The sequence below is a fragment of the Rhipicephalus sanguineus genome, chromosome 1 (genome assembly GCF_013339695.2).
Source record: "Rhipicephalus sanguineus isolate Rsan-2018 chromosome 1, BIME_Rsan_1.4, whole genome shotgun sequence".
Lineage (NCBI taxonomy): Eukaryota > Metazoa > Arthropoda > Arachnida > Ixodida > Ixodidae > Rhipicephalus > Rhipicephalus sanguineus.
This window is the reverse complement of record NC_051176.1, coordinates 285,302,820-285,315,649: the sequence shown is the minus strand read 5'-3', so window position 1 is coordinate 285,315,649 and position 12,830 is coordinate 285,302,820. Positions and strand designations below refer to the sequence as shown.

Sequence of the window (12,830 nt, the reverse complement as noted above, 5' to 3'; positions counted from 1 at the left end):
CACTCTTTTATTGACAGCATTAGAAGCGCACAGCAAACAAAACACAGAAGAGCATGTCTGTTTTTGCTGTGTTGAAACAATGTGTAATACGCCGCATCAATCTGTCCAGTAGCAAGTGCTTTTGAAAACACTTAAATCGGGTACAGGTTCAAGCATCTTAAGCAAAGTGCTTGTATCGGTGTCTTCCACAAAATGTCAAACAGAATTTTTTGTTCATTCCTGTTCAGCAAAAAATGTCTTAGTTTGAATTCAACTCTGGAAAGGAAAAAAGAAAGTCCAGGCTGTTCACGCTTACGGAGTCATTTCCGTAACCTCAGTACTAATTACAGGAAAACAGCATAGGCTTATTTTGTACAGAAATGCAACGCTGCTCCTGAAGGTGTATTCATGTGATGGACGGGATTACAGATGAATCAGTCACATGACATGATATGATTCGGGTAGCTTCGCAGCCAGCATTCATATGACAGGGAAAAGAATTTCGGTACTTCTTCAGAGAAGAATTTCGGTATTTCTCGTCAAAGCTCCCACCTGTGGTTTTGATCACCATCATTGCACGAATTGCTTTGTGCAGATCTAAGAAGCACTGTGGGAATTTGAAATATGGTCACGTGATGCGCAGTCCACGAGCTTGGATCATGATTTTGTCCATCGTGTGAACACAGCTTGAGCTGTAAGGAAGAAATTCAAAATATAGTTACATGTGTGGTTCATTATTATTTTTAGCAACATTAATTTTTTAATTCATTAATTATTTATTAAAGATACTTTCTGGGCCCGAAGACTCTACAGAAAAAAGTAAGAGGAACATAGCAAAACATGCAGTTAGCAAAAAATATATATATGTATTACAAGGTATTTTGTAAGCCGACTTGGTATTAGTGGTCATCAGTTATGCTAGCGATTATAGCGGGAAGGTAGTTCCAGGTGACACTTGTTCTAGGAACAAAAGAGTCATTGCATAGTTTTTGTGCGACACAATGGTAGGCCCACCTTGTAGAAATGATCGGTCCTTAAAGGGACACTAAAAGGAAGTCCAGCTTTAATAGAAGGTTATCCTGTTAGGATCATCGTAGTGCCATTCTTACTGTGATCAGAAGTTTAATAAGCGAGAAAACAGTGGAAAACTGAAAGATGAGTGCTGATTCCTTTTCGAGTTTCGCGCACTAGGCGTTGCTGATGTCGGAGATCACAAACGCAGTCTGTTCGCGATGGTCAAGGCAACTGGATGCCTTGCCTTCCGTCAAGGAAAACAAGGCTTCGCATTCCGTCCATGCCGGCCCACCATCAGAAATAGATGCCGCACAATGACGGAGAATCAATTCGCACTCCGTTTGACTGAAGTCGCTGAAATGCAATCCTGCTTCCCTGGCGAGTTCTTTGTTACATGGCCATTTACTCACGCGGTGACATATCATTGCACCTCTGATTTGATGGGGGAAATGACACGACTTCAACACCAATTCTGGGGTAAGAGCAATTGAGGAGGTGATAGTTGGTCCTTGATTACGAATTTCTCCACTGATACGTCATCTTTTTGCACCGAATAAAAACTACAAGCATTCCTGAAGGCTCCTCTTTCATTCTGACTCAACTTCAATGCTTTCTTTAGTGTCCCTTTAATGTGTCATTTGTATTTCACCTACCTCAATGTGATCAAAAACAGCACCAAACTAAGAAGCACTTCTTCATTTTCATGATGGTACTTAGGCCTCCATTTGGCAGAGGATAACTTTCATTGTCTCTCAAATTGTGGCTCCCTCCTTGGAAAGGGCGTGCAGCGTTCTGTTTTAAATTTTGATCGTTCTTGCGTAATGATGCTATTTAATACTTTGTGTGCACTACTGCCACTGAATGATCTATGCCCTGCACTTGTTTATTTGCGATGCTCAAACCTGGTGAGGGGATCTTTAAGATAATTTTAATTCTATATATTTTTAGCATGGAAATTTAGCACTGGCGTATGATTGGTTCCCCATCAATGAAATAGTTATGCCTTGCACTCACTTTCTTTTGTATTGCCTTCTATACTGAACAGACATCAAAATCTTGATAATAATTTTAGCACTTGCATAGAAACGCAAATGCAGGATTTCTTTGTAGTAACTCATTAGCATTACTTAATATGTACTGGTGGGCTAGTTGGTGAGCCATGATATTTGATGAAGCAGTGCAAAGAAGGACACACTCACGCACACACTCACACTCACGACACACTCGTGGCACACTCACGCAAACAGCGCTTGTGTTTGCATCATTTTATGTGTGCGTGAGTGTGACCTTATGTGCACTGCTTCATCAAATATCGTTAACGTTATCTTTTTCTTTTGTTCGTCCATTTTTCTTTTGCATTGCAAACTGTTCAGTACCCTTTGCTGCATACACTTTTTTTGCATTGTTGCCCAAATATATTGGTGTCGCAAAAGCTTAATGTTCTTAAAGCACAGTACTTGGCAATGAAGACATGACAGTGTAACCACATGGCAGCTGGTGCATGTTGCTGTAGGGGTGAGTGGACAAATGCTGCTGACTGGGAAAAATACAGTCAGCACTTGGCACACTCTTATCCTTACATATCAAAATAGATCAACTTTGTTTCCCCAGCACCCACAAGTACCAGGAGCGATGCACTTTGAGGGTCAAGTTTGAATTGCTGAGAACTTTACATACTGAAGTAAAATCTCGTAACAAGAGACACTCGGTAATGAGAGACGTGTAGAAATGCATGACGAAGTGGAACAGTGCGTGAAACGTAGACACAGTAAAAGGAACGTAGAAAAAACAGGACAAGCGCTGTCTTAAGAACCCTTTATTGCATAGAACAGAGCCCGATGTACTAGAAGTATACTGCAGAAGGATGGAAAGTTGGGCAAGTTGGTACACTTGCATGATGAAATGGAACGGCACGAAAAACGTAAACACAGCAGAATGAATGTACATGTCAGTGCTTGTCCTGTTTTTTCTACGTTCCTTTTCCTGTGTCTACCTTTTTCGTACTGTTCCATTTCATCAAGTATACCAACTTGCCCAACTTTCCATCCTTTTGATGTAAAAATGGTTTGGTAGGTTGTCCTATGTTTGCCATGTTAACAACATTGCATACAAGAGACATGGTTACATGAGACACACGGCTTCTAAGGTCAACTTTTTTAGACTCCCAGAGTAAATTCTTCCATGTTTAGAAGGGACACAACCCAGGCATCCTCACACAATGTAGCCGACATTATATTACCAACCACTATGCGCTACATTTTTCATTCCCTTGGCTCTATTCTGTTCTGTTCCAAAGCTGGATGTCATTCCTTGCATGGTTGTGACTACAAATTGTACCGAACTTTTCGTCATTATGCTTTTATAATTAGTGTCGCTTTCCTGCACCAACTTTGTGACAAAATACCATCGAGTTGGATTTCCAGTGCAGCGTCCATGGCACTGGTCACTTTGGATTCCAGTAGCACCTAAGAGCGCTTCAAAGGCACTGTGAGGAACACGAAGGCTTGTAAAGTGAAGTGTTTTACCCCCAGAAGTTGAGAACTAAGATAACACTATTTGTTGTCACTAAAAAACCCACTACCAACTACTATGAATGACGTCTTTAAGCTATCCTGAGCAATTTACTGCAGATGTGTTTAAGCATAGCTTGATGCCAACATATAATAAAGGGATATAGTCTTTTTTTAGAATTTTTGGTTATGAGAGACATGTTTCCCAGATCCCTTGAGTGGCTCTTGTAATGAATTTTTACTATATTTTATTAAATAGTGTTCTCCTTTGTCTGCATATAGAAATTATGATATAGTCACTAGCGTACATCTCTGCATTCTGTTTCACCTGAAGTTCTCTAATGGCTTTTAGCTGCATCAGTGACGGTTTAATATTCAAGCAAAAGTAACCACTGCCCACTCTGGCCCATGTACACTTCAAAGGCTGTAACTGCATTTTTTATTTTTTTTAGCCTGTTGGAGGCACCCTGTCATAGTTAGAATTATGGACATGATTTTAAAAAAATTTCAGTAGATCCAAGGGGATTTGAGCTGTTTCGACAGTATTATCTTTAAAAAAATGGGAAAACTGGCATTTACAACAATTAAAAAGATTTTGTAGTCTTTCTAACTCACAAAATGCCCAACATTCAAAGGTCATGAAGCAGAATATGGTAAATAAGTTCTGCAGAATCCCACAAGGTGGAGGAAGGGTTGTGAAAAAGAAAATTGGTGCCTACCCGTTTGTAGCACAAAGCTACAAGGAAATCCATAAAGACTTTTCAGAATGTCAAGCTTCTTAGTTGGCGGAAAATTTGACCTAGTGTGCAGGGTTCATACCTGGCGTCAACATCTATCCAGGATGGTCACCCTACCACTTGAGCTGACCATGTGGCTAGCAGTTGGCAGTGCGAAGGCGACTTAATTGACAACTCGAGGCACCTTTTCAAACCTTGACATTGCCATCTCACGAAAACTCAAGGTTCGCCCCCCACAGATTTTCTGTTGCTCCTAAGTATAATTTTTTTGCATTTTAAGTACACTCCTTCTCATGAAACAACCAGTGCCCAAAAAGACATTGCAGACCCATTTTGCCAGCCATGGAGATGTCATTTAAGGATGAGAACTTATAAATAATTTTTAGAAATCACTGGAGCAAATGTTTTCGTTCTCTATTGCTTCATCTTGGCAGTGTGGCCATGCTTTGACAGATGAAGGAATTTATAAAATGTCAATGAATTCTGACTCAAGCAGCAAAAGCAGTAATGAGCATTACAGTGATGTTGCATATCATCACTTTGAACAAGAAGCACCTTAGACATTCATATATTATAATCACTTTAATTACAATCATTTACATGTGTTGTAGTGCTAACTGATTCAGCGTGACAAAGCCTTGAATTTTCTTGCAGTTTTGTCGACGGACTGATGTATCAATTTTCTATGTAAACTTGTCGCCTTTGATGATAGAGAATGGCTTTGCCTGTTTTTGAAGCTTTCCGTGCAAGTGCCTCAGCCAAGTGACCCTGGCTCACACCACTCAGTTTGCATGGAGCTGCTTGGTCTACTTGGTAAGAGCCTCACGCAGCAGGGCGCCTTACGTCAATTGCTATACCAGGTGTGTATGTGCAACATTGCTCGTTATAATCAAGCCCTCATAGGAACTTTATGTCACGGTGTGATGAAGGCTATTTTGTCTTCAGGGATTTAGTGTGAAACAGAGCTGATAACCAAAACTTCATAGTCTAAAAGGATTGTGTACCAATCCTGGTACACAATCCTTCCCTGGATTGTGTACCAATCAGTGCTTTTACAGCAGAGCTGTTATACTCAAGGTTTTCCGTGTTGCATAGAAACAGCGCCTCCTCTATTTTTCAGTGCCTGGGCGAACGCTTTCCTCGGGCCGTCGAGCGCGCGCTCCGCGTCCGCTCGCCGCTGCCGCGTGGTGGCGCTGTGCAAGTAGACTACGGGAAGCTGGTGCTGAACGGCCGCCTGATCACGAAGCTCACGAATTCGTGTTTGCATCCGAGTTTAATTGCATTTGCGCTTCTTGCAGGCTTTCACAGGTACAGGGGGATTGAAAGAAATGCGAACATAGCGGCGCGCTGTTTCCATCACGCTCTAACCGTGGTGGCAATAAAAAATGCTAGATGGTCTTTTATTGTGTCATGGATGACGTCGTGTTCTCATCAATCATCGAGGCTATAACCACTTGAAAATAGATACGAAACAGCAAAGAATGCAGATGCCGCATGTTCGCGTGTCTTTCCATCCACGCTGTAAGTATTCCGCAGGCAGACTGTCAGGCCGTGCTGCCGGTTCGATACTTGCACTCGAGTTTGATAGTATTCGCGTTTTATTTTCTATTTCAGTCTAATGCAACCGCCCCAATGTCTTAGCATGTCATACCGTTGTGTTCCACTCTGCAAATGGAATTGAAAGAAATCACGATTGTCTTTTCTTTATTTCCCTTTATTGATAAAGAAAAAAAATCTCACAGGGTTCCTTATGCATTCATCTAAGACGACTAAAAGGCGAAAGCCACCTTCTTCTTTTTCTTCTAGTCAATGTAATGAAGATTTCCTGCCTCCCTCCGAGATATTCCTGCGCGCCTAACGTGGTTTTCTTACAGCCTCAAGGATCGGAGGCAGTGCAAGCTTTCTGCACATCAGCGAAGGCATGCACTGCCTCCATGATCGGCCCATTTTGACCAAGCGAATATGTAATATGACGACGTCACGTTATGTGACGTCACGACGATGCCACAAAATTTTATGATCTGTGACGTCATATGATGACGTCATCACGTAATTATTTTTTTCATTGCTCGTGCTGACGCCGCCGACGGTCAATTTTCGCGTTTGATGAGGCATCTAAGGCTTTCGCCTTAATACACTGTTCGGCTGTCGTTCCATGAAATTCTAGCTGCCGTTGGTGTTCGGTAGAGGTGGCTTGCAGTAATTAGGCATGATAATTGGTCACCTAATACATCTTCAAACTACACTAGAATATGCAGCCGTCGTTTACGACGCGAAGATTTCATAGAATATAAGAAGCGGCGGCTTACGAAGGATGCAGTAGTGTCAATCTTTGCAGACTACCCTTCACGTTTGCAGACCAAGGTAACAACCGAATCAAGCATGGCAAGTATCTCCAAACGTTACCGTGTTGCGTCCGAACAGTCAACGAATGCATGTAGTACCAGTAGCAACGCTGCCTCGCGATCGCCGTCATGTGCATGCAGCGCTGACATTAGGTCCCGAAGCTGAAGAATCGGAGCCCATGGACACTACATGCGCTACCGGCGAAGCAGCCAACAATCATTATGTACATTGTCACTGGAAGCAGCTTAGTGACATTTCACGCTATTTAGCGCATGAACTCATGGCTTGCGTATAGTGTGCTACACCAGTAGACGGGAGCACGCATCGGGGAACTTTAAGCGCCCAAGTTTGCAGTATTAGCTCATGGCAAATGCTGCTTTCGAAAATCGACTTTCAAACAGTCAATAACCAACTCTCAGTCAAGCGAACGTAACGATGACAAAACAATTATCCGCGCATCACTGGCATGCGCTCTCTGGAATCGGGCCAGCAGACGACGCGCGAGCGTCTCGATCAAATAGCCGCGAAAGACACTTGCCTTCAAAATGGGCTGGTTGCCCAGAACGACAAGTGCTTCATGATTCCAGTTTACAAGTTTTCATTATACTTTAAACAACGCGAATACAGCCGAAAAGTGAACCATATAGCAGCTTCCAATGCAGCCACGGCATTCGTTTCCGCGAGCGACGACGCGACGGCTTGTCTACTACGGTGGCGGCGCCCGGCGGCTAAAAGCCGCACTAACGCCGACGGTCGGTTCCCATTGCGCTCCGCTCCTTCGCCCAGGCACAGAAAAATAGAGGAGGCGCTGATAGAAATAAAACTATCATCATCATGAACTGGCACACGCTCCTTTCGTCCTCTTCTTCCCTTATGCTTTGTTCTCAGAACACGTGCGCCGATTTCTTCGGTGTGGGATACAATAACTCTGATGTACGAGAGAATACAGAGAGAGAAATAAAGAGAAAGGGAAGAAAGAGAGAAAAAGATAGAAGGCGAGAGAATGACTACAGAGAGAGAGAAAAAAAAATAGAAAGATGAAACAGACACAAAAAAGAGATAGAAGAAAAAAAAGAGCAAGCATAGCCATGAGAGAAAAAAAGCCGCCATGCTGGGCTGCGCGCGAGAGTACAAAGGGTCACGCCTATTTAGCGCAGCCCAGAGAGGATTATGGCGGCGTCCAGGGAGTCGTCTGTGAAAAGGTCAGTAGGAAGGGGTCAGAAAGAGAGATGTGAGAGGGTAAAAGCCTAGCCAAGTCAGGACCAGCTAGGTGCCCACCAGCTTTGCTGCGACCCAGCCTTGCACGACTTAGTGCATGCTGCGCTAATTTTTCTTTTTCGTTATAGTGGTTTGTAGCCTTTAGTAGTTTCTGCAGGTCTGCTCTGCGAAAATGTGGGTGAGGATGTTGCAGGGGTGCTACAGCTGTGCCAATTTGATGCAATTCCTTATTTTTTGCGCCAAGCTGAGCCAAAGCCATGAAATTTGTGGAAATTGCACCATGCTGCGCCAAAATGCCCGACCAGCCTCAAAATGTTCTCACTTGCGTTAATTTTAGCAAGAAATCGAGGCCACGTTGCCCACCTGCAGTTTGAACACCATCATCCAATCCAATCCATACACGCAGAAAAGGCACAGGCGTGCTTTGTGTTTGGCGCCCGAAAACTTTCTTTTTCTGTTGGATACAATGCTGCTCTGCATGGACACTTGAAAATCAAAGTGAAAGCTCCGTGTAAAGAATGTTAACAACATGCCGCTGTTATATTCGATGGAAAGATTTGCCATTTGCCTGCCTGCCAACTCTCCTGATTTGCCCAGGACACTCCCAAATTTTGAGAAAATCTCCCAATTGTGTGGATATGGCCATAAATCACCCGATAAATAACCCTAACCTACCACGAAAGAAAATGCAAAAAGACAGCGGTTCTAAAGTTTCCTGGCCTTGCCCTATCGCGTGTAACACTGTTTTTTTTTTGTGTGTGTGTGTGTGAAAGCCACGTTCTCCGCAATACATCAGTGCCTTGCGAAAAAGCTTACTAAGATTTAGAAGGGGTATTATTATTAGCTGTTACCGGACGTACCACATTGAGTTTCCTAATTACTCACGCATGTATGCGCCGTATAATTACGAGTACCAGTATGATTGCTGACATCTAAAAAAATTACCGGCAATCATTCAGAGCTGTGTATGACGTTTCTGTGGCCGTGAGAAACAATAAACAAAACCATACTCCAGTTTTCTTTTTGCACCACCCCCACTCGCTCCTGCTTTACGAATCTCCCGAATTTTGATGTCGCCATGTTGGCAGGTCCACATTAGCGTGTGGACCTGCCAACATTGCAGCACCTGTCAAATGATTTGGCAAGTGCTGCAAATGCTAATATGGACTTCATGATTGTTTACACTGTGGTGTGGTTCAACACACTGATTTTTTGAAATAGCAGTGCTAACATGCACTGTGCATGAGTTTAGCTGATGTTGGACGGTTTGTGCATATTTTTCTTCCTTTTCTAAAAGTAAGCTTTCTTTGTTATACTGCTCCAAATTAGGGATTTGGTGTTAAAAAAATGAGTTTTTTTTTCCCATAACCTGCTCCAAATTTGGATTTTCATGCTCCAAAAGCAACATATTGCTGCTCCAAAAATTTCTCCAAATCCTGTATCGGGTTTGCACCTCTGTTGTTGTGTTGTATCAAGATGAAAACACCCTAAATAGGCACAATGCCAGCTACCAAATTCAGAAATGCTTATAAATTCAGTATAGTACAGGGTGGGGTCTTTTTTTTCCCCCTCTTAAACAATTAGATTTTTATGAAAATGCAACCACAGCAAGTCATCTGTTTTCTTCACACACAAACTTTACATTGCTGTGGAAGTACCTTGCTGCACCTAAAATTACGTTGAAACGACTTAATTACTGAAAACTTGTTGATTATTTCTTTTATTATCAACTTGAACGCAGTTGTTTATATTGGATAGCAGGGACCACAGAAAATCTTCAAAGTAAGCGAGAATCAAAATAACTGAGTTTAAAGATTGAGGTTTTACTGTAGGATGTTGTTGTTGTTGTTATTTGAAAGAGCGTGTGCATTTTCCAAGTGTGCTCATGCTCAGCTAAGACATTCTACTTTCAGGGGTTTCCTGAAGTCATAGATCAAAATATCAACCTGACTGAAGCTGTCCTGGAGTTGCTTCTCTTACAAGTAAGATGAGCACTTTAGCGATTAAATTTTTAATTTCTTTTAGATATTCATTGGCATTAGTAAAATGCATGTTGGAGCTTGCATGAAAATGGATGGGGCCTTTTTTCGAAATGATGTGCCTGTGCACTAGTGCCTGTGCTTCTTTCATTTTAAAAGCATATATATTCAGTATTGTTCAATTACCAATCAAAATGCACACAAAAAAGTTAGTTTCAAATAAAAAGTGAGTCAAATCTTGGACCTGTTTGAATGGAAGTGAGCCAGATGCACTTTTAACCAATAGGTGTGCTGAATGAACTCCTAGTGACCAAAACAACAGACACATCCACCTTCAGTCTGTTTCACCAGTTACTTTACTATTGTGCCTTTCTTTCAAATTGCTGCATTAACATGACAATGGCACAAATGAAGAGGTTGAAGTTCGTTTAAAGAAGAAGAAATTATAGTAATCCGCATCGGATAAACCCAGAATAAATGTGCAACCTCCCACGTACACGCCCGAGAAAAAATGCCTGTAATGTGCTATTGGGATTGCAACATGAGCACACTGTTGACTCCATATCATATCAACTACCTACTTTCTTCAGTATGGGCTACGTTTGCAGGAAATGAATTACTATGTATAAGGTATTCCCACAACTACTCTTATTGTTTGTGCACTCTGCTGCCATGTGCAAACTAAAAAATTATGTGTACCTTTTGAAGCGTTTTGAGTCAATCGTCTTAACTAGAGGGAAACCTACTTTTCCCAAAGGCCTGACTACCCTATTAAAACTGAAATCCATCTTATGAGCACATGACTTGCTGAGAAAATGTTTGAGACTTTAATGTCAGAGGAACAGCAGCTCAGTAACAGAGTCGACCATCCTCGGAACTTTGTACTATTACCAACATGTGATAGTCCAGAAAAATTCATGTATTATTTAGAAACAGTACACTTGTTAAGAGGGAGCAAATGATGAGGCATTCTTTAGACTGAAGCGAAAGAGAGCGTGAAACCATTGACTAGATACTTTCCTGGTGGCCATAAAACGATTGCTGTTTTTGGCCTTCTAAAATTCAATATAGCCTGCTCCCTCATTCTTTCTTACTCTCCTTTAATGTGATGTTGTGCTATCTTGCAAAAGCTATTAGATTCATGCCACTTGCTTTCTTTTTTTAAACTTTTCCAGCTTCAGAAGTACTATGATGGAGATGACAGTTCATATCCGCCGTTGAAGTTGTCAGGAGTTGTCCAGATCAACATGGACAAGGCAGTTTTGCAAGAACCTCTGGTTTGTTCTTTTCTGATGTTTGCCAGTTCCAGAACCTCACAAGTTCAAAACAAAATGTTTATTATTTTAACTCAAAACATTCATTGTCTATAAAACAAAATTTACTTCTCAAAACATTGATACTTTCTTACTATTTATTGCGGTGGCAGCGACCATACAGCGAAGTGAAAAATTAGTCTTGGCAAAAACCAAGGTGGCAGCTCATTAAGAGTTGCTTCTAGAACTCGCAGTAAGTATCAGGACCTCTGGAGCTATGTTAGGCAGTGCTTCATTCTGAAAGGCTTTTCTTTTTTTCTTTCTCTCAGTTTCCTGTCACCCATGTACTATCATGAGCGCTGTAGTGTGCACGTATCTCACAGGAGTACGGCCACTAGCGTGGGTTCGGACTTAGCGAGCCACAGGGCCGCGTCTGCCGTCGCCTCGCGTGAACTAGCGCACCGCTGCACACGTACGTTCGAGTGCAAACAAGGCGCCGAGCGTAGCGCGGCAAGTACACAGTACTGCTCTCGAGATCCGCAACACTTTATTGCCTGCGGCAACACCACAATACGCAGCACAACGCCCGCTCCCAAAGGCGGCGGGAGAAGCAAAAACAGGCTTAACCACGCCACGGGCGAAAGTACAACAAAAAGGGTGCCGCTAGCACGTCTCCGCGGGCAAAAAGGGCTCACGGCGACACGCCGCTGAGGGAAACGGTCCCTCGCGACTATGCTGCATACTCTTACGATCTGCGACCACAGGGCCCGATCGCTCGAGCAAGGGCAAACTCCACTCGCGTTGGCTTCGATAGGTACGGTTTCGGCGTAGTATGACCACGCACGAAAGCACCGCACCGCTCTTCAGCCTAGCGTTCGGAAAAGGACAACGTAAGGTAAGCGCTCGCCGCTGGCGCAAGGCACCGTTGGCGAACTCCGTCCGAGCGAGCCCAAACAAAGGAGCCGACGGACGGGAAAGAAAAGACGTGCTCACCTTACGAGGTCCAGAGAGAGTCTGACGAGTCTGACTCCTGCCGCGCAAAACGTCTCGCAAGACGCGAGCACGCGAGACTCGCACGCGGCGCCACCGTCGAGATCCGGCGCCGGGGTGAGGGGGTTTAACGTCACCCCCGCTCGCCCAGCGCCGTAGGACGGCGGAGGAGGGGAGCGGCAAAGGCAGCCGGCGGTCACCCATGCAGTTAAAATAACACTGCTATGAGCAACCACTAGCCTCAATCCAGCCCTGGAGCTGTTACTAAAAAAAAATGCATTATAATGCGACGAAAATTAACAAAAGACAATACGCTTGAAACACATAATACAATAAAATGGCGCTGCGGAATGAAGGTAAAGAAAATTAAGGCCAATGTTCGTGATGCTTGCGCGAAAGAGCGTCCACAGCGCGGAGGGGAGGCGGAGGCAGGAGGCTTCATTGAAGTCCTCACACCGTGAGCGGGCTCATCGATGGCACGTCGCTCTTGACGACGATTAGCCTGTGATTCCGACGAACGCCGCTTAGGTGGTGGTGTGAAGGTCCCGAATTTTTGGCTGGAGACCAGAAGACCTCGCTGGGACAGCCGGCCCTTCCTTGGAATCAGTAAGGCCGACCCGAACTGGCTGCGAGGCGTCCTGACGTCGGCAGAGAGCAGGCATACCTGCTATGTCAGCTGGCCTAGCGCAGGAGCCATGATGGAGAGGGCAGCCCGGCTTCTCGACGACGGCCGAGAGCAGGGCACCGCTGGTCTGTCCGGCGTCAGCGGGTCATTGACCCGAGTGTCCACATAGATGAGATGAA

General features: G+C 43.8%; 1 protein-coding gene across 1 annotated transcript in view; it reads left to right on the top strand.

Annotated features, from left to right (window-relative positions):
• The window catches only part of LOC119379175 (Fanconi anemia group I protein), a 74,067-nt gene that overhangs the window by 18,217 nt on the left and 43,020 nt on the right, over positions 1–12,830 (top strand). Inside the window, exons 14-16 of the mRNA XM_037648381.2 lie at positions 4,978–5,100; positions 9,718–9,786; positions 10,959–11,060. Coding sequence (XP_037504309.1) covers positions 4,978–5,100; positions 9,718–9,786; positions 10,959–11,060 — 294 coding nt within the window. The remainder of the gene's footprint in view (positions 1–4,977; positions 5,101–9,717; positions 9,787–10,958; positions 11,061–12,830) is intronic.